We start from the raw sequence: 24,954 nt of genomic DNA, 5'->3' as shown, positions 1-24,954 counted from the left end.
ATTCTCCCTTCATTTACATTTGTGAATATGTCTCATTTTGTAACAACTCCACTCTGCATTTTCTTCATGAGTCACCTTGGGGCCTAGTTTGATGCAGTACTTAAAGCAGTCAAGATGTGTTTGTGGTCCAACCCTGCAACTTGCATGCAAGAGCCACATGGATTCAGATAGTGTCTAAACCTTTCAGTCCCAGAATTTTGTAATATTCATTGTCACTTGGTGTGACCTTCCAGAAAGTTATCAATTGCCAGCACTGACAGGTTTCCGGAGGTGAAGAGGATCTCTCCATCTCTTGCTTGTTCCCGTGAGGCAACTTCTGGGTCAAACAGCTTGTGACCACATCCCTGCAAATCAACTATGACCAGTTGGCCATGGGAACGCTCTAGACTGAAGTGTGCTAGACTGGCACACTTTCTTGCAACTTCAGACTCCTCCTGAGACCAGTCTCCGTTGTTGTTCATGTGCTTCGCAAAGTCTCCTTCCACAAATTCTTCCACCGTGACCCACTGCGGTCCATCCTGTTCGCTTGGCATGCGCCCCATGAAGATGTCATTGTATGAGCAAGACGGCCCTTGCTCTCCGGCTATGATATCGCACTCAAACCCCTCGCCGATTTTGTCGGTGAAGTACTGCATGCACGCTTCCTTTATGTTGACAAGAGACAGTTCGTTGAACTCGAATGGCACAAATTCACGTGGCCCCATTCTGGTGTATTTTTGGGCTTTGCCGGATACTTCAGAGCTTAACCTCTGAACCGTTATTCTTTCCCGCTTCAAAACTTCATTCGTGGTCTTTCCACTTCGCTTATCTTTCATTGCTCTTTTGAAGTTTTTCCATTCGTCATTAGCCATTTCTTCGAGTTTGTTTACACGTCGCGTGGATGGCATACACGTGAAGTCACGTTGTGTATCGTAGAGTAGTCTAGAGTAGGCCATAAGATCCCTGATACCTCTTTAGATATCGTCAGGATCAAGGAACTAGACAACAGAGTCGCCACAAGTCGCTCGCTGTTTTCAGTGCAGTATTCACGCATGCTCACATCGGCAGAGCACTGTGGGATACTGTGGCAACCATAGGCCGTCACGAATATGAAGTTCACTTTGAAATCGCTTTCATTTTGTGTAAAATCTACTTTCATTTTAAACACGAACTTGAAATTATTTTGATAATAAATTTTAATTTGAAATTATTTTGATAAGAAATTTAAATTTGAAATTATTTTTATAAGAATTTTAAATTTGAAATTATTTTCATAAGAATTTTAAATTTGAAATTATTTTTATGAGAATTTTTTTTTTTAATTAACTTAAATAGTTTTTTGAAACATTTTGAAAAGAAAACTATGTAGAGCGGTAAATTTTGAAATATTTACTGAAAAAGGGGAACGGCAATTAACGGCCACCGTACATGTCTATGATATTTCCGCTATGATGGAAGCTTTGACCCGAAAAAAATAACCTCGGCCATGACAATGGTGGCAAAGTTGATTATGCTTGCTACGATTTTTTTCATTCGATCTTTCAATAGAGGCAAAGATCATACCTTTCCCCTGAAGGTTTTCCTTTCCATTTAAAAGTTTCATTGACGTTGCTAGCATTCTGTACTCAACATTAACAAATAGCAAGGTTCACACACATCCCAACCTAATAGGAGTGGGACGGGCTTCCATTGACATTTTTAATAGATACACTGAGAGAAATATCGATTCTGCACTGCCTGAAGATTTAGAAAATACCTCCTCCTGATATTTTATAGTGTTACTTTGTGCTAGACGTTCGAAGAGCCGCGCTTAGCCGCGGCAAAACTAGAAACGAACAAAACTAAGGAGATATTTGTAGAGCAAGCAAGAATGTATAGCGCAGCGGCGCAATTTCAACGTCGTAGAACACTGCTGGCTGGAACACATTTTTGCCCGGGAGTAGGGGGTGCTGAAGCATATTCAGCACCCCAATCCAAAAAGTTGGGGGTGCTGCAGCACCCACAGCACCCCCCGTTCCCGCGAGCTTGTTATTTTCGTTTCGGACTATTGAACCTTCGGACTGATTAACCTTATTCTAAATTCGGACTATCGAACCTTCGGATAAATAAACCTTCAGACTATAATGAACCTTCGGATTAATAAACCTTCGGGCTATTGCATTAAATGTTCGGATTAACGAACCTTATTTCATTTTCGGACTAACGAACCCCCTCTTATGGAAATGTTGTGCATTTGAACTATCGAACCTTCGGCCTAAAGAACCTTCGGACTATTGGACCTTCGGACTATCGGGCGGCCCCCGTTTGTAGTACATTGTTAAGGACGTACCATCACCATTTCCGGCCACTCTGTTAATCTATTTCAGGTTACCACGTTTCTTTCTGTCTGGCTCCTAACCCATACCTCATTACCCGTAATATACAACACATATAAGAATGTTACGTCTTCCAGCTATAGTAAATGGTCAAAAAAAATGGATGTGTTAAAGACCAAATTCAAGGAGCCGCACAATTTCACACAATTTATTTTCTGCGTGACAAATACCGTCATTGTAGCCCTTTTTCCATAATCAAAAATGCTTAGATTTTTCAAGAAAATTTGAAAATAGTGACGTCACTGCAACAGCAAATCAGCTTAATGTTACTTAATGTCACTGATTATATCACTCTTCAATTCCCTGACCCTCAAAATGTCAAATTATAAAATACTTGGAATCTCATCCCAACGCTTCACAACCTTATTTTCTACAATTAATTACTGTACGAGCTCGGTAATATATTGTGACGTCTTATTACGTCATAAAGTATTGTTCCTGGCATCCGATTTTTTTGCATCCTACCCTATTTTGATCGTAACACATTGGCAAAGCTTTGGTGAAAAAATGCCTCACTTTTCCACTTATCTTTGGAAAAAGTTTAAACATATTTATGATACTAAGAATCAATTACAAAAACTCCTTTGGCATAGAATTTGAACTTTTCTCTCGAACTTAAAAACAATATCTCACAATACCACATACTGTTTGCATGTTAAACAAAGTGTCAATGTGACTACCCTAAATCCATGCTTTTAGCCTCGAAAACATGTCTTTTGACCAAAAAAGGTTTGTTTTTTTTACCCACAAAATCACCCTCAACTATTTTCCATCCCCATCACATACCAGTCAAATGAAAGATCTTGTTGTCCCCTTTAATTTGATACAACATTGGTTGTTGTGATGCTTGTAGTTCTGAAGATTATTATCAATTTATTTTTTCATGTAATAATTAGCTGATGACGTCATAATGACGTCATACAACATTTCCCATCATCCAATTTTTTGCGTCCGTCTTTTTTTCGAAAAGGTATACCATGGAGATGCTTTGATGAAAAAATTGTGCTTTTGTCCACCGTGTAACGATTTTTTCACTAAGGTACCTCACTATGACCCGCGTACTGAACTCTGTTACATTCACACACGCGGTGTATACATTTTCTCACTGAACATGATTTGTTATACGTGCATTGCTGTAATTGTGTAGTGTGTACTGCAGTGTTGAATAAATGGTGCTTTCCAGTGCTGAGCCAAGAAATCGAGAATAATCCAGGTTATCACAGTTCATTACACATTCACAGATCACGTTTTGGAAAAAGAAAGGCAACTTTTGCAGGGTTTCATTTTTGTGAGTCACCCTGTCTATTTCAGGCAGCGTGTAATGCATTTGTGGGCTTGGTATTGGACTTCCGTGAATTGTGGCCTGCCCATAAAATGTAGCGTCGCTATAAATTGGGTCTCGCCTACTCCAATCGTTACTTGCTGCATGTTTGCCCAATCAACAATCTTCAATAAACATCGCAGGACTTAGGAGCAACAAAACCATGGGTAAGTTTTAAGTACTTCGCGTATGCGTCAATTTTGAGACAGGATTTAAATCATTTGAAGTTACAGGTTATTTTCCTTTTTTAGGAAAATCGTGGAAATATGCCTTAAAAGCAGAAAGGCCTATAGTGCAATTCTATCGTAGTTCAAATCATATTATTACGCGACGCGCAATAATGTTCGTAATTCTAGACCTTCCCGCACCAGAATTTACTATTAATTTGATATAAAAAAACCTTTTTCTTTAATTTTTCCAGGAGTGAAATTTATCGTGCTGTTGGTCATTTTTGCCGTGGCTGTTCAGAGGGGTGAGTCGGTTTTTACTTATTTTCTTTCTCCTTTTATTTTAGTAGGGGGCCTACATAAAACAAAATCAAAGGAAATTTTAAAGATGGAAAGACGCGAACGAGACTAAGGCAGAGTTAAGTTAGAGGGCAGTGCTTTTATATCGCCTGCATAGCATAGGTAAACCTTTTGTTCATTAATTGTAACCAAATTAAAGTACAAAAAAACACGTTAATAGCGCATTTTCTATTGCGTTTTAACAGGTGTAATGGGCCAATTGAAGGGCCCATGTCATGTAATTATTTTTTTAATATGCAATCCTTCAAAATGCACCTTTGTGTCGCATTGAACCTTATTTTCCTTTTTTGTTTTGCTGAAGGTATTTTGGTTTTTCTGTTAATGCAAATTTTCATTTTCATGAGCAAAACTGTGATGTCATTCCAGGCAGAAACCTCAATGTTACAGCTATTTCGGCTCAAAAAGGTTGCCAGAATTTTGGATATTTTGCTGTTTGTAAATTTTTTTTTCTTCTTTCTGTTGGAGATTAATTGTTGCCAAGGGTGGACCCGGGGTTTTTTGCCGGGGGGGGGGGGGGGGTTCAGGCCTGTCAGATGTTTTATGTCCGATTGTTGCGGACAGGCCGACATAATATAAATTAGTATTACTATAATTGTTATAATTTGTTTTGCCAGAGCGGGGGGGGGGGGGGAGTTGACCCCCCCCCCTCTGGATCCGCGCCTGGTTGCGTACATGGCATGCATTGAGCCAATGAGCAAGGGCCCTTTAGAACAAATATTTACAATGAACAGAAAACCCCTAAACTGAACAGTATCTTCCTGAAATGACATCTCAGCAACAGTGCCCTAGCAGTTGTCCTGAAAAGCGTTGGAAGGTTTGAAACGTTTAAAGAATTGTACTTTCAATGAAATTGACCAAAAAGGGATGTCAGAAAGTTTTCATACATTTTAAAGTTAATGTACATCATTTGCTTTTGCTGCAATTTTCAGAAATTAATTGATTCGGAGGGCTAGTATGTTATATAAAATATTGTAAAACTGACTTGTTTCATGTTTTTGGCTAACTTGTAGATGCTGGAAAAACAAAAAAACCTATCATGTTCTTGAAGTCTGGTTCCCTGACCCCACTTAAGATGAAACGATGCAATTAATACACTTTGGGGAATTGCAAGGTCAGAGAATCAGTCTAGCAGGCTTGCACCCCTTCACAGGTGTGTGATCAATTGCAAAAAAAAGTCAGAATAACTAAGTTTGAAAAATTAAGAAAAGTTTTTGAACAAAAACCCCGTTTTCTCCAACGCTGGTTGGCCGACCAGCGTTGGAAAAATACATTTTTTTTCTTGAAAATGTCAGCACACCAGGAGCCACGATTTCAAAGGGTGCTTTTGCCTGTCAGTCCCTAACAATTCTGTAAGGTATTTTGTGATAATTTGATCATTTTTGTTTTTTTTATGTTTACAAATGTTGTATTTTCCCTTTAAGAGTAGAAAGTTCCACAAATAGAGTTCTTAAGAAAAATTCATCGCGATGAGGGAAGGGCGAAAATGAAACCCTCCAAATCCGGAGGAATCTGGACATTTAGCCTGTAAGGGGCCATTCAGAATTTTCAATGTTTTAAAATTTTGACTTTTTTCCAAATTATTTTGACCCACCCACCTACCCCTAATTTCGATTAATAAAAAACTAAACATGTACATGTACATGCACTTGCATGTACATGTACTTGAACACCATGTACATGTGTGTCTAGTTCAGTGACGGCGTGAAGTTGTCGGTCTTCCTCTTTTGCACTGGTGACCTTCAGTTTTCTTGTGTTTTGCCAGCTGATATGCTGTTGGGAATGACAGGTTGCAGTTTTGGAAGCCACAAAGATGACAGTGGTTTTGTCGTTTTCTGGATGAGGTGGATGACATGTGACATACGAGGTTGTGCCTGTCACGTGAGGTAGCTGAGAAAAACATTTGCTCTTCCCCCCCCCCCCCCCCCCCCTCCGCCCTGTTTGCAGGGCGGGGGGTACGAGCGAAAGAAAACATCAGGTTTGGGCAGACATCACATCACAGGCTGCGGTCCTCGTAGACTTGGGAGTCCAATGGTTGAATAGTCCAGTTTTTATAGCGATTGGATACACGTAGGCCTACATGACGTACTTGTACAGTACACAGTGGCGTAGCCTGGGGGGGGGGGGGGGGGCGTGGGGGGAGGGGCGACCTGAAACCTTGTCGCCCCCCCCCCCCCCCCCACTGAGATTTTGAGTTTCGAAAAAAATTATTATTGATCTACATGACGCCCCCCATGAAATGTTCCAGCCCCCCCCCCCCCCAGCGCCCCCCCCCCCCCCCCCCCCCCCCCACTGAAAAATTCCTGTTTACGCCACTGGCCCCGGTTGACCATGCACACCATGGCTCGAACTATAGTGTGATCCGGTACACTCGCTGGCCCCTTCCAGCTGTTGCTTCCCCGTCACTGTAGCGGTCCGCTCCCGCTTCAGTCCGGCCGTCTCTGCGAAGCGAAAGCTCGTACCGTGCCCACTCGGTTCAGCTAGAATCTTTGGCATACTTGGTTGCCCCAGTTAGTGTTGTGAGACTCCGACACCGGTGTTGAAACCAAGGAAAAGCCTGACGTTGGAGGAATCCCCACGAAGTTAAATAAACCAGTAAAGTCACTGAGTGAAAGCTCTGTTTCCCGCCAAATTCGTTATCATAGATAATAATGTTGATTCTAATATAAAGTTAATGAACTAATAGGGAATGCAACAATAATTTCAGGAATTGCAAGGCAGTTCCGTCGCACAGCTTTTAACGTTTCACCACTTGAAACTTAGAACTGATAGACACATGGATTACAAGAGAAGAGAACTGTTCACTTATAGTTGCCTCATTGATGTTCTCCGAAGTCACCGTGTTAAAATTAGAAAAAGTTTTAACTATGGAAATGTGAATCTTTTCTTTTAAAACTGAGGGAGGAATTATTGCAGTCAAATTTATTTTATCGTCAATGTAAAATTGTGTCTTATTTCATTTTGTTCCCGGTTAGTTTCTCGTTGTTTCTTTAGTGTGTGTATGTAATGTGAGTGTAGACGTATGTATGTCAACTAGGTTGTTTGTTTTTATGGTTTGCTTTTTTCTCTCTGGGGAATGGGATTGCTTTTGTTTCTCGGTTTTGTTTTGTTTTGTTTGTAATAATCTTTTTAGCCCGTTTGTCATTCATTCCCGTTATTGAGTCTGGTTGTTTGGGGTGTTTGTTTGTTTGTTTGTTGGGTTGTAAGAGTATTTATTTATTAGTTCGTTTTTATATTTTTGTATCTGTCTGGCTTGTCCAATGTTTCACTCTATGATTTTTTTGCTGAGTCTTGTCTCATCTCCCAGTCTTGTCTCGTCTCGTCATGTCTCGTCATGTCTCGTCTCGTATGATTTGTACAATTTACTTTTCAATAGTACTTTAATTTTTATGAATGGAATTGTAAATCTGTTTTATTGGCAGGGGTTTGGATAAATGTCTGATGACAATTGTTTTGTTTTTTACTTTTACATATCCGTGGCAGCCTGTCCAACTTTTAGCTTTTATTTTATGTTTTAAGATTTAAAATAAAATAATTGAATCAAATAAATCAAATAAAGTTTCTTCAAGTCTTTATTACGCTGGAGATTTCCCGATCGCAGTACATATGAGAGGCAGCCCAAATAGGCGCGACCTAATCCGGCCAAATTACGCTTTGTATACTAGTTTATCTGTAATAATAAAGAATTTTGGCCCCTGCACTTGAGGGTCTGTATTTGTAGAAGTGAAGGGTCCATGTTCCTGAATTTAGATTTCTGAACAAAACATTTGAATGGAATCTATATTGATATGGAGTGGTAGGAATCTGTTTTTTTTTTTTTCAAAATGGCGATGGGGTGATCATCGTTGGAGGGAAAAATCACCTAAAAGTCAAAGGTCAACCCCCCCCCCCCAAAAAAAAAAAAGATTTCCAAAAAGGTAAAGAGGATTAATTCAGCTTTCATTTGATGTATGTTTTGCTCACCTGTGAGGGTTCAGAGTATGTTCCCCGATTTGTTTAAATTGGGGTATTTATCTTTGGTGCCTATGGGAATTTATGTATTGGTGGATTCCAAGCACAACTCATCACAATAAGCCCAGTGTGAACAATATTTCTCGTTGTGGGTCTGAAAATGAAAATTGTCGGTTTGTGTATTATGAATATGATCAAGTGGCATTATTTATGCAGTATTTTGCCCATTTCCCTCAAAATTGCATATTGTAATATTGTACATTTTTTTATCAATTTGCTAGAATATGTGATACCTCACCAACAAGTATCTTTTAACGAAATTCAATCAGAATATTTATAAATTTAAAAAAAAAAAATAGTTGTTGTGTTACTTGTTGGTGTCCCTGCCACACTGTACGACGGTGTAGCCGTGCGGTATGCACGTGGATTGTTTACTTTCGTTTTGACGGGGACTTTACTGAATAGAGTCTGGTGACTGTACATAGAAATTTCTTTGAATAAAAGTCGAATCGTTCATTCACGTGCACTTGTTATGCAAAGCAGGGGCAGTGGTTCAAGGATATCTATGTCGACTTGCAGAAAGTGTGCAAGAACGCGACTTGAATGCTTGTATGTGTTCACAATACAACGACGCTGTTTAGTTATTTCACTGTGTGACACAGTGAGAAATTTTGGAATCATAATGGCGTCAGCGATACTTGCTGGGGAGCTCTTGCGTACGACTTTCTGTACTTTGGTACTGTTGTTTCCAGGACAATTGTGTGTACAGTAATCCGACGTACCCAGATTTTTAAAGATGAAATTGCCGCCCTCAAACTTGTTAGTGCCATATTTGGCAACTATATGTGCGTTATTAGTTTAATTAAACAAATGAACAGGTTAATTAAACATAGTACCATTGAAGGTACCTAAAAGTAAACATAACAGCATAGAAGACCGACAGACGAACATCAAATGTTACAAAATAAACATATTTGTCTGGATAATTTGTTAGGGCGTTACCGGCAAGTTAACACAAACTTGGTGTCAAATAGATCATGGGAGTTACTTTTCTTTGACTTTTCATACAAGTTTACATAAACTTTAACTGTATGACCTGCAGTGGCGTAGACACGGGGGGGGGGGGGGGGCGCCGTGGGGGCGACAGCCAGCCCCCCCCCCATGAAACCTTGTCGCCCCCCCCCAGTCGCCTCCCCCACTGAGATTTTGAGTTTCTAAAAAAATTATAGTTGATCAACATGACGCCCCCCCCCCATGAAATGTTCCAGCCCCCCAGCGCCAGCGCCCCCCCCCCCCCCCCCCCCCCCCACTGAAAAATTCCTGGCTACGCCACTGACAGTACATACAGGGGACGAAGTTGGAAAAGAAACACGCATCGCGATATCGGAACGCTTGCGCGTAGTTCAGGCAAGTCAAAATATCTATCTTTCTTGGTTTTTTTAATCTTTTTTCCATGGAAAGTGAATTTCGATTTTCAATTATGTAGCTTGACCCACCCACCCACAATTTGAAAAAAATCGAAACATTTAAAACATTGAAAATTCTGAATGGCCCCTAAAGTGATCAGAAATGATGGAATTGGTTTATCTTTTCTAATTCATTACACATTGTATGGTTTTCCATACCAATTTCATCGAATTAGCAGGGTTTTAATGCAGCGTTAATTTCGCGCCAAAAATTAAAGACGCCGCTTTCTTTGTTCTTCTCAAAAGTTTGTTTGTTTTCAATCGTACCATGTTCTAAATTTGGTTTTGGGCCTCTCACGCACAAAGAGATCCATCCGAAGTTTTTGTCGGGCCAAACAAATTATGCAAAATTTGTCAAATAATTGTTCAATCTCTCTTTGCCTGATATTTTTGTGTGTGTTCCCAAGTGTATATCAATTGAATCAATTGAAGCTTTGGTTTTTGTTTTGTTTAAATGAAAAGCAATATATTTTAGGGTTATAGGCCTAACTCGAAAATAGCATCTCTTGAAATGTTGTCAAGTCTGACGACTTCCCGTGCAATCCTTTACTTTTGCGAACAAAATGTACAAAAATGTACATGTACACTTCACTGAAAAACTGCCTGGGTTAATTTTACCAAAGAAAGGGTGAAAACTGGAACTACCCAAACTTGGGTTGTCCTATATTCAATTGTTTGGGTTATAATTTATGTTAAATTCAACCAAACGTTGTAGTCATATACAAGACCAAATTAAATTTGGTCTTGAATGGCCACAGGTTTTGGTTGAATTTAGCAGAAATTCTAACCCACACAATTGGCTATAGAACAACCCAAGTTTGGGTAGTTCCAGTTTCCATCCTTTCTTTGGTAAAATTAACCCAGGCAATTTTTCAGTGTTCGTTTTTCCCTCTACACTACAGATTTTCCCTATTATTATTAATCATTATGGAAATTGAAAGCGAGGTAAAATACTCACTTTTGGAATTTGCGAAGAGAAATGAAAGCAATGACATAAAGTTAATTACAAATTAATACCAGTCTGCTCTGATAAATAAATCAAAATGTGTGATTAATATTCCCTAATGTTTAAGCCACATTTAAAAAAAAAATGAAAGTGAGGCTAGAGTGTATGAATAGTCTGGCACCATCACATTCAACAGTTCACAATTTATAAAATACATTCAGGGAACACGACCAAAATGGCCTCGTGAATCTAGTCCATATTAAGACCCAACTACGCTATCTGTCTGTCTGATGTCCTGTCTGATGTCTGCGTGTCCCGTTTCTTGTAAAAAGCCTAAAGAGTGTGTGGAAGCACAAAATGCAAGGTTATACCAACGGTTCTTGAAATGGTATACATTATGCTCCGATTTCACTGTTCTCTGAAGTCACGGTTGGCACCTGCAAAAAAAAAAAAATTGTATTGTTTTGCTTTGTTGGTAAATTTGTTTCTTGCAGATTTTGAATGGTTAAATATGTATAAAATTGTCTATATGAAAACACCCCTTAACGGGTCGCTATAACGCAAAACATGACGTTGATGATGAAAACTTGTGGCAAAAGTGCTTCACCAAGATTTACCACGCCCACTTGGGGTCAACATGCAAATTGAGGTCACAGTAACGTTCAAATATGACTCCACCCGGTATGCCGCTAATTATCACAAAATAACAAGTGAATTCTGGCTGTTCACACCTCATTCTCTGTGGATTTTTCTCTTTGCAGATTTAGCACTGAACTGTTACGAATGCACAACATTCAACTCAACAGGACTTCGCCTACCACTGGACCAGCAGTACACGCATAAGGCAGACTGCGCCAACTCCCCTTCTCCAGATACATACAAAGGCAAATCATCCTGCCAGGGCGGAACACTGTTTAACGCAAAGTGCGTAAAAGCTGCAGGAACTGTTAAGGGGAAGACCAGAGGTAATTCGGCTGCACATTTTCCAGGCCAATTTTACCACTCCTTTACCCCCCCCCAAAAAAACCCGTTAAATTCCTGGCTCATTCAATGCCATTTAAAATTAATGCTTCCTAGAACATTCAACATCAATTTGATCCATAATTGATTCAAAATAATGGTCATTCAGTTCAGTTTATTCGGAAGATCCTGCTATTAAGTTTTAGGTTACCGAAACTGGACAGTTTAACATTTATCATGGTCGACCATGGGCCAAGACTTGATCTCTGTCTTAGTTCCCCAAATCCATGTTTGGGTACGCGCGCGTAGCAGACATCTGTCGATTCGCGTTTGTGACTTCGATGTATCTTTGAGCTTGCGGGTTATGCGATAACATGATCCCCGACGACCTGAGCTAAGTCCTCGGCATGTCTTCATGTACAAACCTTATGAGACATGTTTAGAAAAAAAGTTGAAGTCCATTCAATCAGCCATGTGGTTGCGAAGGGCGATTTCTAAACATAACACCTTATTTTCAATGAAACTACATGCACACCATGTGTTCACCCAGGCGGGCAAAATCTGTGAAAGTAAATTTCTCCCGTTTGGAAGACCGTATCGTCATGCAACTTTCAGGGTTTATTTCCCTTATAAAGATCCAAGTACTGGTGTGCAAAAAAATCGTTGTCGTATGTCCATTTCTTTTTGTTGAAATTTGAAAAATAGGCCTGGCTACGTGCATTTTTAAAAGTTGTAGCACTGGTGTTTGCAATATATGTCAATCGTTTCAAGCCTCAAGAAATAATGCAGTGAAAGTTTGCAGAAAAGCCTGCTTCTCGAGTTATTAATTAATAAACAACACCCTTTTTGGCGGCTTATATTAGCCGATACCGAAACCCACGCCAAATCAAGCCGAGCCTAGTGACGCTATGAAAATGCTAAAACGATCTTCGTCATTGTGTTCCAGGGCCGAAGTAGGATCTTTACCGAAAACCATGCACGTGGGTGTGGCAGGCAAAAAGTCCTTGTCGAAATTTTCCTTGCAGACAATTCAAGGTGCAACACTAGCGTTTGCAACGACAGATTAAGCTGGAATTTGGAGTATACTACTTAGATGATAATTGAAAGTGTTCAACTACTCGTGAATAACAACTTTCGGAAATTCCTAGAAATATATATAAATACGTAGATTTGGGGACGTTTTCAAACGATTTCTTCGCGACTTGAAGGTCTTCCGTTATAATTTAACATTTCAATCATACTGAGAATATTTTCTGAGAAACAAAACGTTCAAAAGGCCATGTTTTTTGGGGTGCATGAATTTTACTGCTCTGTTATAACGTCTAAGTACATTCTAATCGGATTTTGTGCCTATCAACGGGCCACGCTTCGCCTTCGCAACCAAACGGCTTAATATCCTTGTCGATCGACGTCGCACACGCACATTCTCGATGTCACACACACACGGCGAATAGTATATGTTTGAGATCATCTTGTTACCATAATGTCCTGCGGAAATGTTGACACGATACTCCAAATATGTGTTTTGGTGAAATTTATTTCGTTTTGACGTATTGATATATCAATCTTGGAGACAAAAATAAATCACCTTGGTGTGTAAACGTAAGAAACCCCAAAAGGGAAGGTGTTCGGGATTCTCACTTTAATTTATAGAAGAACCGAAATCATAATCAGTCTTGCAGCAAGACTATAAAAGACAGAATGTTATAGGAGTGCGTAGGCGCAGGCATATGGGTGAACTACCCAAACCCTGTTCATCAACAAATCATGTAATAGCCAACAACCCATGAGAATGTTTTTTTTATTAACAAAACGGACATCTGCTCAAATTCACGACTCGTGTCTCATTTTGTTTCGTCTGGTTCATTTTAGCCGGAGCTGATGTTGACATCAAGGATGGAACACTTAGAGCATGCTTCCAGATTCCAGTCACGTACGACAATAAGTGTTACGAGGGTGCAGAGTCGGCTACTTTAATTCTGATGATATTTCCTGACTTAATTCCCGATCAGAGTAATATCACGGGCAAACTGTGTATCTGCGACGGCGATAACTGCAACAGTGGCAGTGCGGTGCGCCCTCTAGCGGCACTCCTCGCATTGGCATTCGTCGCCAAGCTCCTCGCGATGTAGTAACTTTGTCATTATAGGCGAAATTAGAGGGCACTAGTTTTGTATCTTTATGGAACAGGCAAGAGTAAATCTTTGTGTATTCATCGTAAATAACAAAAAAATACCATCTGAAGACTTCCACAATGCATAAGGTCTATCCAGGTTTTGGGTCCAGGGTGATTGGGAAAATATATAAGGGCCTATGAAGTGCGGCAATTTTTTTCCGATGCAATCTTTGAAATTAAAACTTTGTGTCCCATTTAGCTTATTTTGTCACTGTGAATGTCCTTTTCACTTCAGGCGCCTTTTTGTTGTTATGCTGATACAAATGTCCATATTCATGAGTAAATATGTGATGTCATTCCAGGCATGCAGAAACCCCAATGTTTGCAAACAGCTAGAATTTTGGATATTTTGGTATCGTCATTTTTTTTGGGGGGGGGGGGTGGTAAATCGTTGTTGTGTAAGTACATGGCAGAAAGCCAACGATCAACCCTTTCTCAGAAATGTTTTCAATAAGCAAATTTTGGGTTCACCATTTCAACAGAAAAAAAACCCATATTGGAATTGTCTTCCTGAAATGACATCACAGCAACTGCACCCTTAGTTGTTCGGAAAAGCATGGAAAATGTGAAATGTTTAAAGAAATGCAATTTTAGATACAATTAACCAAACAGGGATGTCAAATAGTTTTCATACATTTCAAGAGGTGAAGAAAGTTGCACTAAATGTGTTCCTCTAACAATTTGTCGCATCACTAAAACCTTTAATTCAAGTTGTGACTTTATTTAATCCCGAGGGGAAAAAAATAAAATGGCTGCCTTTTACGTATTTAGTGCTTCAGAATAAGGGTACACATTTGCCCTTAAAATGTATGAAAATGCCTACTCTCGTATTTCCCAACAGCCAGTGATGTACCCAGGATTTGGCTGGGGGGGGGGGGCTAATAATTTTTTTTTTAGAAGTTTGATTTTTTTTTCGTTTAAATGTTGCCCAATTTTTTCGGCCGCAGACAAATACAAAGGGGGGGGGGAGAAGGGGACAGGAGCATTTCGATGTTTTACGCCATTTACAACCCTATAATACTACTCCAAATTAGGTCAGATACATAATCAATGCGGTCATATCGTAATTTTTTTAAACCCCTCTCTCCCAAAAAATGACAACCCCTGGGGGGGGGGGGCTCAAGCCCCCAAGCCCCCCACCCCCTTGGGTGCGCCACTGCCAACAGTGAAAATTCTCCCAGTGACTAAAACTAGAGACCGGACGTTTTAGAGTGAAAATGTAATGTTCAATCAATAGATCGAGTCTTGACTGGATTATTATTTTTTTCCAGATTGCTTTTTTTCAGAGCATTTTGACGCTTTGGGTGCCACTTTAGCATCGACACAACAGGCACAATCGAATGCAGCACCCTTGAAATGACTAAGAACACCCATCTTAGTGTTGCCACAAAAAAGTCCAAACTGACTTCGTTTCCGAAAGAAGACAAGATAGAATTCCTAGCCCATCGTATGTAAACCAGCGAGTAATGTCACTCTGCTGGTACACAAAAAGATTTACTTTTAATGGGTCTGAAGATTTCTGGAAAATATTTTAGGGATGTTGAGATTTAATTCAGAGCGTATTGACCTTTCTCTACCTTTCGTCAGTTATTACTTGCACGAGAACGAAATGACTCACAGAATGTACCGAGCAACTGCGCATGAACCATGACGTTTTGTTTTGGAAAAAAAAAGAAGTTTGAAAAAAAAAACCCGATAACAAAAATGAACAAATAACACCAAAAGACCAATGATTCCATTTTTTGCTTTTACTGTATTTTCGGGAAATCAATTTCGAAAGAGCTCCAAAGCCGAGTTTTGTGCTCAGTTGTCATGACAGTATGTTTTAAAGTCATTTCGCTCTTGTCAAACAACATATAATAACACTCTAGGCCTATACACAATGTCATGGTCAACTCTCAATGTTTTTGACATATGAGTTATTGAAATTGTCAATTATGATTAATTTTTTTTTCAAACGTATTGTTTATCAATTCAACCATTTTCTCTTTATTTCATGTATCGATTGGGAATAGTTACCGGTATCAGGACAAATTAAACATACTTGTGTTTACGCTTAGTTAATATTAACTACAGTGTTTTTCAGCATGGCTGAAAAAAAAGTCGATTTGTGAAAAACATCTTAAAACTACAGGGAAATGGAAATAAAGAATGATCTGATGACAATAATTATTTGATGGTCCCTTGTAGCATTGTGTTAAGTTGCCTTGTGAAGCGGTCCCATGTTTACTGCTGACAAATCCGTAAAAACTATTATCGTTTATTTTGTAAAGACGTCCGTACAATGTTGATGTGGTAGTGACGGAGTTGAGAATCTGTATCTGTCCACAAAGAGTAAAAGTCAGGCGCGGATCCAGAGGGGGTCGACCCCCCCCCCCTCCCCTGCCCACCCTATTCCGACACAGGCAAAATATGTACAGGCTTACAATTATAATAATGATAGATCAGATATAAACATTTAACGGGACTGACACCCCACCCGCCAAATTTCGTGGATCCGCCCCTGAACGCACGTCCTGAGGCCTGTTTCAAAACCCTACATAGGCCTAATAATAGTGTTTATTGTTGCGTAACGATGTTTAGCACACGTATTGGCCTGCGACTATTGAGGCTGCCGTATACAATTTTCCAAAGAAATGAAAACAGTTGACTCATTATTGCCCGAAATACCGACTTCTGTTCGTCCATGGAGCCAAAACAGATGCACACAGCCATGTTCCACGTTTCTCCGCCTATTATTAAGACACATTGTTTTTGAGGAGAATTCTAAGGCAGCCTGATGGTCGAGTGGTTAGATTCGTCGTCCACAAATCGCGGAGTCCGGGATCGAATCCCGTCGGTGTCTTTTTGCTTTACAACGCACACATTCTATTCAGTCATTATAAGACGTTTAATTTCCCGTCGTAAATTACCAACAGTACCTTAGCTTAATCGGTAAGCACTGCTGCTGGTACTGTCCGCGAGTTCCAGGTTGGCGCCTTCGTACAGGTTCAGGGCATGTGGTCCACTCGGAGGATCAGGGCTTAGGGGCCGCCCTGTTCCTCCCTTAGCTCTTTGCTTTTACATGGTGCCTGGCCCTCCGGGGTTATATGGATGGACAGGGAAGGAAGTGTGTATTGGTCGGGGACGCCGAGACCCCGGAAGAGAACTAAGGGATTGGCTGGGGCATTGTTATGGCTCAGACCGATCCCTGAAAGCTTGGCCAGCACATAACTTTTTGATTTTTTTTTAGCCTGTATTTTTAAAACTTTGGTTTAGTTTGATATTTACATCTGCTCGGCAGGCCTTTGGTAGCATTAAAAACAAAACAAGATGTCTTTGTAGTAAATCAATGAATTTTTACTAATTGACAATAATCAAAACGAATTTTCGTTCGATCAATATGGCTGTACCATTATTAATGGCTCGATTTATAAAGTTGACTGAGAAACGCCGTATACGCTATTAAATTGGGAAAAAATAAAGATGTACGTTGTTATAATAATAATAATGAACATTTATATAGCGCCAAAATCCGCCTAAAAAAAGACGCTCAAGGCGCTGTACAAGTTATGAAAAATTAACCATTATTATCATATTAAATTAAAGAGAAGAAAAATGTAATCGTAACGTAAAAAGGTGTGCAAATATCAATACAAAGAATTAAAATGTCAAAGATAAAAATAGTAAAACAAGAAAAGCTGAATAAACACAAAACCCAATATATAAATGCAACAAAACATGAGAAATAAACAAGAACAAATAAATATACGCCCCTTTAAAAAATAAATACTGCAATTTTTACAGAAAGGAATCATATATGAAAAAAATATAAAAGCATCCAAATTAAATACACACAGTTTATACACATACAAACATTATACAAACAATTATACAAATTACAAATAAAAAATCATAGAGACATTGAGCGAAATAAAAGCAAATTAATGATGATGAATATAAACGGCCTGTTATATTACATCTTGAAAATAATGTTTCTTTAATTGTGAACATCCCCCCCCCAAATATAGTAATTCGCCTAAAAATGGACATAAAAAAATTGAAAAACAAAGTGAACTTCCGAAAGTACATTAGCTTTTAAATGAGACATCGCACCCAAAAAACCCCACTCGGTCCATGTCAAGCAAGCAATCAATTAACTATTTTCAACTTTCGAATTAAGAGCGGGACGTTCCTAATTCGTTCTGAATAGTGTGAAGTATTTCGATGATCTCTGAGGAACAGTTGCTGCCTTGCAGCATATTTGTTGCTCTTCCTTTTACCGATATTTTTTTAGCGCCGATTTTACCCACCTAAAGGGGGATGCAGAGTGGCTACAGAGTTTTAACAGCGAGCCAGGCAGGGACGCATGTAGAAGGCGGGGTGGCGGCATCGCCCGGCGGGAAACATCGGTCGTCAGGGATTAAGAGCGCCACCTACTGTACGTCCACTGAGTGTCCGCTTTTAATACAATGCCCCTACCCTATCAGAAGCTGCAGGCCCTCTGCCCCCCCCCCCTCCAACTTTTCGATTTTGAAGAGGGCGAATTTCATCAAAATTACGTACACAATGACTGCGTGCGTTTGTTGTTTGTTTAGTTTGTTGTTGGCTTGTCGGTGTGTTGGGGTGTTTATTTGTTTGTTTTCTTGGTTTGTTGGTTGTTTGTAAATTAATTGTAAAAGGCCGACTTCTCTTTCCGCAACACATACGTTTTCCCCATATGTAGGATCCTTTTTTTTCTCAAAAGGATGTAAAATTTTCTACTTGTCAAATTGATAGTTTTCTATTGATTACTGTACTATACAATGTGATTCAGTCGTTTGAATTCATTTTTTAAGCTGATCCTGTTTTGTTTCTTTAATAAATAGGTTTTTTTAAATAAAACAAAATGATTAAATGAATCGAATTGACCAATATCCAGCCGAACAATCCACCACTCGATGTAATGTTATCATTTATCATAGAATATCTTCACTTCATATGTTCAAAATCTGAAAATACAAATCCTTTACTAGTTTAATTGCTTAGAAGTTCAATGTCGAGTTTCCGCAATACATGCTTGACTGAACATACATGTAAACATTTCAGTTTACTGCGTTTCCAAGGAGTGTTATTTGCATATTAATGCATGACCCAAAATACTGCCTGCAACGACCCTGACGCACATAGCACGCACAAGGAAGTGTGTGCAATGAGAAAGTAGTGCCGAAATGTTATGTTAGATAATACTTATACAATTATAAAAAGCTTGTTTTGAAACGAAAAAGCTGCAGACTTCATTATTTTGATTATTTTATCCTTGATTGAAAAACAGGATGTTTTATAGGTTGTAAGAACTGCTAAGCTCTGACGAACTTGTTCGCGGATTGATAAAGCTATCAATTATGCAAATTTAGTAAGTGTCATGGCTGCCATCATAGACCAAATGCAAAAACTAGACTAGCAGTAGCACTTGAGAACGTACCGAAAGACAGGTGAGTGAAGTTTTTTCCCTCATACTTTTGTCATTTTGTCTTGGAATTTCGTACGGCAATAAGCCTATTATTTTAGGTTTAAAATGGGTTCATTAATGGATTTTAATTTTGATGACATTTACTCTCTTTCTCTGGTGCATGCATCATGCAGCACATCGACCGTTCCACGCACTGTACGTGTACTGCACACACTAGCTAGCGCGACTACTGACTGGCGTGACGCGTGAATAACGTTAGGTGCCAGGCAGTGTCTAGCCCGACTGCGTCTGGCCGTACAGTACTATCGCAAGCTCTGTAGTACGGCCAGACGCCCGATGCTTCCACAGAGACTGAATTTTTTGGGCCGCCGATGTAGCGATATTGCTACATCTTTCGATCGCGATTATCTTTTCATCCAGGACACAAATTTCCAAAGTTACGGTTCGTAGTCGTAGAGCAACTCATACCTTTTCGAAAAATCGTTGTTTGGTCTCAATATTTTCATCCATCTGGCCACAAGACGAATTTCAGTAATCAGAATCCGCAAATATCGTCCTCCATGCGATTTCCCATGCGATTTCAAAATGGCGGCCGCGCTGTAATGTATGCAATATGCAGGCGCGCCCGCGTAAACTCATGATTATGCATAAACAGTCTGTGACGTATGACCTCGTGTTTTTGGACGTACGGCCCCGCCGCACGCACGTCCAAAAACACGAGGTCATACGTCACAGACTGTTTATGCATATTCATGATTTACGCGGGCGCGCCTGCATATTGCATACATTACAGCGCGGCCGCCATTTTGAAATCGCATGGGAAATCGCATGGAGGACGATATTTGCGGATTCTGATTACTGAAATTCGTCTTGTGGCCAGGTGGATGAAAATATTGAGACCAAACAACGATTTTTCGAAAAGGTATGAGTTGCTCTACGACTACGAACCGTAACTTTGGAAATTTGTGTCCTGGATGAAAAGATAATCGCGATCGAAAGATGTAGCAATATCGCTACATCGGCGGCCCAAAAAATTCAGTCTCTGTGGAAGCATCGGGCGTCTGGCCGTACTACAGAGCTTGCGATAGTACTGTACGGCCAGACGCAGTCGGGCTAGGCAGTGTCATGCCGGATAATGCCATGGCTGTCAAATTTGTGTAGAATCTAGAATGAAGCTATGGAAAGATTGCCATTCCGCGATTGTGTACACAAATCTATGGTCTATGGAGAGTCAAGAAAATTGTAAAGTAATTCCTAACAAAATTGAAAATGTTTCTCAGTCCCAGATTCATCATGTTCATGGCATCAGGTTGCAACATTTTTTTCCTTGTTTATTTATTTTATTAGTTTATCCTCGTCATAAATTTGTAGTTCATTAACATGTAATTTTGTGTGAACCTGATATTAACGGTAAATCATAAATGTAAAAGAATAATCAACATGAGAATACATTGACAAGTGTTCTCATATTTTGAGTTACTCTGACTGAGATGTGGTGAAAAATAAAAGGACATGAAGCCAAGGAAAGATTATTTAATCATAAAAATCACGTTGGTGACGGGTGATACATGTACAGTACTAGTCACCAAGGGAAGAATTTCATACATGGACATCACCCATTTGTGCCTGCAGTGCAGCCATACATGTCCGAAAAGTCAAATTTAGCAGGGAAAATATTGAAGCATTTACTGAGAAAACACTTGGAATTTTTCAGACCAGTCTCATAGAGTTTGTGCACTGGGTGTCCAGGTACGATGTCCAGGTATGGAACTCTTTCTGTTCAAATTTTGGAAACATTTCCCTAACGCAAAAAAAATCCATCATAAACATTAATCAGCTGTGGTACCGACTGCTACCACATTTGACGTGTGGTAAGATGTCTTCAGTTATCTCAGGAGGTCGTGGGTTCGAGTCCCACCAGAATGAGCTTTGTGAACAATTCCATAAAAATGGAAAATTTATGAAGTCTTCAAAACTGCAAGCATCACAACCTCAAATGTGGTATCAAATGAAAGGGTCAACAAGACCTTTCAAGTTTCATTTGAGTGATGTGGCAGGGAGATAATGGGGGGGGGGGGGGGTTTGGTCCAAAAAACACTAGGTTTTCCCCAAATTATGGATACATTTAGAAAGTCATTTTGTCACCCTGTTTTAACACGCGAAATGTAAATTGTGTAACTGTAAAAAAAAAAAAATTAAGACAGAGAGAAAGGTTCATATTTTATGTGAAAAAGAATTATTTTTCGTTTGATTATAAATTTCATACGCTTTGTACCAAAGATGAGCAGACGTGAGATTTTATTGTTTTTTCCCCCCAATAATTGAAATGGTATTTACACCCTAATGATGTTGTAAGGGCACTAAACATATTTTTTTCATCAGTACACAGTAGGCCTATAAGGAAATTTTGAAATGCAGGGTATGAGTTACTGATCAAAACGTACTGCCAAACCAACAGAAAGTTATTTTGTTGGGGTCCGCTCATAAGTCCGACGCCTCATAAGTCCGACGCCTCATAAGTCCGACAAAATCGCATCCCCTAACCAAATAAAGGCCCATAAGTCCGACGCCTCATAGGTCCGACGCCTCATTATTCCGACGCCTCATAGCTCCGACGCCTCATAGCTCCGACGCCTTGTAAGTCCGACAAATTAAACGCCTCGTTTTTCCATTGTCGGACTTATGAGGCGTCGGACTTATGAGGCGTCGGACCTATGAGGCGGAATAAATAAATGTTATGCCTCATAAGTCCGACGCCTCATTAGTCCGAAATTTCGGACTTATGAGGTGTCGGACCTATGAGGCGTCGGACTTATGATACGGCCCCATTTTGTTGGCCTTCTTGTTTTGCAGGTTAGTCAGATCTCCTCTAAATGTAACATAAATTTCCATGGAATTGTCCTTGTGATTTTTTTTACAAGCCCAAGGACAACACTGAGCTATGCAGTATTAAAAAAAAATCATGTTGTTGAGGGCAATGCCCAATTTTGAATTTTCATCTCCTGATGTAAAAAAGTTCCATCATAAAAAAATCACATTAAATTATTAAAAGGAAATATTGTTTCAAAACTGTATTTTCAATCATTTCACAGTGGTAGATTTGGGCAGTAAATTTTGCATTTTCCATTGTTCATTCGTTAAAAACAGGCTTTCTTTCGAGAGGAACACAACAAAGCATGTCTTCATGGGTTTAATTTCAATAGGTGAATGAGGTTTTCTAGATGTAAAGACAACCATTGTATGCTCTCCCAACAGATCAGTGAGTGGGCTGTACATGTGTACATTGTTCATTGCAGCGGTGTATGTTGGACTACTGCGTGTGGATTGTCATCAGAGGGCCCTCAGTCACACTAAGCTACGGTACATTGTGCATGCAAGCAGCAGGATAACTGTATGAGGTGAACATAGCGTGCACTGTAGCCATGCACCGTGAGCAGTAGTCGTCAAGCAATATCCATGACCATCAGCCAGTTGGCCTGTACAAAACTAGTTGTGCAAAACGAACCTGCCTACCCCTCCCCAGAAAACAGCCATGAGGCACTTCAGAACTTGTCCATGTGACCGACTCATTCTTGAAAACAACTGAAGCTTTTTCAGAAGATATCTGCAGTTCCTCTTCATTCAGGTTGTGCAAAGATGACTTAAAACCCTCAGAACATCCCCTAAGCAAAGCCAAAGACTTGTGATAGGGCTGCACATCAGGAGCCATTGCATTGGTAGTAAAGAAGAGACTTGAAACATGGACAAGTACGAGAAACTGAATAAGATTGGCGAGGGGTCGTACGGCGTGGTCTTCAAGTGCCGGAATAGGGACACTGAGGAGATTGTTGCCATCAAACGCTTTGTGGAGTCTGAGGATGACCCCTCCATCAAGAAGATTGCCCTGCGAGAAATCCGGATGTTAAAGGTAGGTAGCATTTTTCCGTACTAGTTGTGGGGCACTTGTGGTCTAGTGGTAGAGCACAGGATTCGTGATCGCAAGTTTGTGGGTTCAAGCCCCGCCGTGGCCATGCGTGTTGTGCCCTTGAGTAAGGCGCTTTACCTCAATTACTCCTCTCAACCCAGGTGGTAAATGGGTACCGGCATTGTTCAATGCTGGGAAGGTAACAGACTCGCTGTGGAGGTGTGGTGATCCCCCCACAGCAGCATATATGAGTCTGGCCCAATTGCTAAAGAAAGAGAGATGGGCACTCCGTTCCTAGTAACCCAGGTCCGGCCTCTTTACCTTTTTTTTAAATTGTGCTATGGACCTCATGAAGTCTGCAGAACTTTTTTGTTGATTGTTCAATTGTTCCCTTTTCGGTTTCCGTTTCAATTAACTGAACAACTGCTTTATTCTAGTGCAAGTTGGTACATGGTAAGTACAGTACGTACATGTACAAAATTGAAAATCACTGTATAGGGTGAGCCAAAAAAATCGAAACCCATGGCAGGACCAATTTTTGAAAGAAGTTTTGCATGTAGCACTTTTAAAACCTGGGTAATGAAAGCCTAATCAATGAGCTTTCTTTTAGTACAAGAATCATTCAAATCACTCATGTACTTTTCAAGATACGGAATTTTGAACACAAACACTGTTTTAAAGTTCTGTCCACGGATCTTTCAGCAAAACAAAAACAATTCTCATACATTGTCATAGGGATGCATGTTAATTGTTTTCGTTTTGCTGAAAGAACGCTTACTTTTTCTATGATCCGTGGACAGAACTTTAAAACGGAGTTTGTGCTCAAAGTTCTGTAACTTGAAAAGCACATTGACATGTTTGAATGATTCCTACAGTATGCAATTGGCCAATGGAATTTTAGTATCCAAGCACATGATATAGGGCTTAACAAATAAATTTGTCCGACTAATTAAGAACCAAATATGTTTTTAAAATTAAATTAGAACATATTCCAACATATGTTGCTAACTAGGTCTTTCCCTAAACGGTAGCTGCAGCGCACCAAAAAATACTTTGTTATAGCTTGCAAAAGTAAAAAAAATATTTAAATTTACAGGCGCATTGTGTCACAAAAATATATCACTCATGAACTTTACATTCATAAAAACTGATCTGCTGTTATTAATGCTGTCCATGAGGATAAAGGCCAGAACCGGCATACAGACACTCCATCAAAATAACTCTCATAGCCCGTCCTGTTATGAAATTGCTCAATAAATAAGTCCTACATACACATCAGCTTCATTGAACATGTAAGGCAGTGCAGCAGGCGGTATCTGTATTGACATGGTAGCGGGGAATCTGCCCAGTCATGTGGCAAAGTGGCTGTGTTGTGTACCTGAGATGTTTGGATGTCGCCATAGGAACGGACAATAATACACTGGGGCGGTAGTGGCATTGCTCTGAAAGAAGTGGCCATTGGCCTCAGTGATCTGAAGAAGACAAATTCTGTAAACTTGCATTTTGAGGTGGAAAATACAAATTCAGTTTCTAGTCTCTGAACAAAATTGTACAAAATAGTTGTGTACACTTGTACATAGTACCGTATGTACCGTACGTTACCTGTGTACAGCTCTGCTTTTGAAATTGGATGAGAACTACATGTACATGTATGTATCAGATACATATTTGTACTAAAGGTTTTTGTTAGTATGGTTATCACTTTTTGTTGCGAATTGCTACAGTGACTAAAATCAGTGCAAACAATCTGTACATGCTCATTCATGTACATACATGTATGTACATGTGCATGAAAAACAGTTTTCCATTTTCCTTGCAAGAAGATTCCTAAAAATTGATCAGCCTAGCAATGATAAAAATGTACACGTTACTACATTGTACATGTAGTTGCTCATTATCAAAGCCTGTCAAGAAGAAGACG

The 24,954-nt window shown here is 39.7% G+C and overlaps 2 protein-coding genes across 2 annotated transcripts in view; both read left to right on the top strand.

Moving 5' to 3' along the window:
* The first annotated feature begins 10,919 nt into the window (after positions 1-10,919).
* LOC119740443 lies at positions 10,920-14,179 on the top strand. Its single transcript, XM_038215761.1, has 3 exons — positions 10,920-10,938; positions 11,324-11,527; positions 13,395-14,179. The coding sequence occupies exons 1-3, from the start codon at positions 10,920-10,922 to the stop codon at positions 13,652-13,654; spliced, it is 483 nt and encodes a 160-aa protein (XP_038071689.1). The 3' UTR covers positions 13,655-14,179.
* Positions 14,180-19,055: 4,876 nt separating this feature from the next.
* The window catches only part of LOC119736588 (cyclin-dependent kinase-like 1), a 39,638-nt gene continuing 33,739 nt past the window's right edge, over positions 19,056-24,954 (top strand). Inside the window, exons 1-2 of the mRNA XM_038210608.1 lie at positions 19,056-19,151; positions 22,385-23,036. Of these exons, the coding sequence (XP_038066536.1) occupies positions 22,869-23,036 (168 nt within the window). The 5' untranslated portion in view covers positions 19,056-19,151; positions 22,385-22,868. The remainder of the gene's footprint in view (positions 19,152-22,384; positions 23,037-24,954) is intronic.

This window comes from Patiria miniata, unplaced genomic scaffold, assembly GCF_015706575.1.
Source record: "Patiria miniata isolate m_02_andy unplaced genomic scaffold, ASM1570657v1 HiC_scaffold_10, whole genome shotgun sequence".
Classification (NCBI taxonomy): domain Eukaryota; kingdom Metazoa; phylum Echinodermata; class Asteroidea; order Valvatida; family Asterinidae; genus Patiria; species Patiria miniata.
The sequence above is the reverse complement of the archived record's forward strand: the minus strand, read 5'-3'. Positions and strand labels throughout refer to the sequence as shown.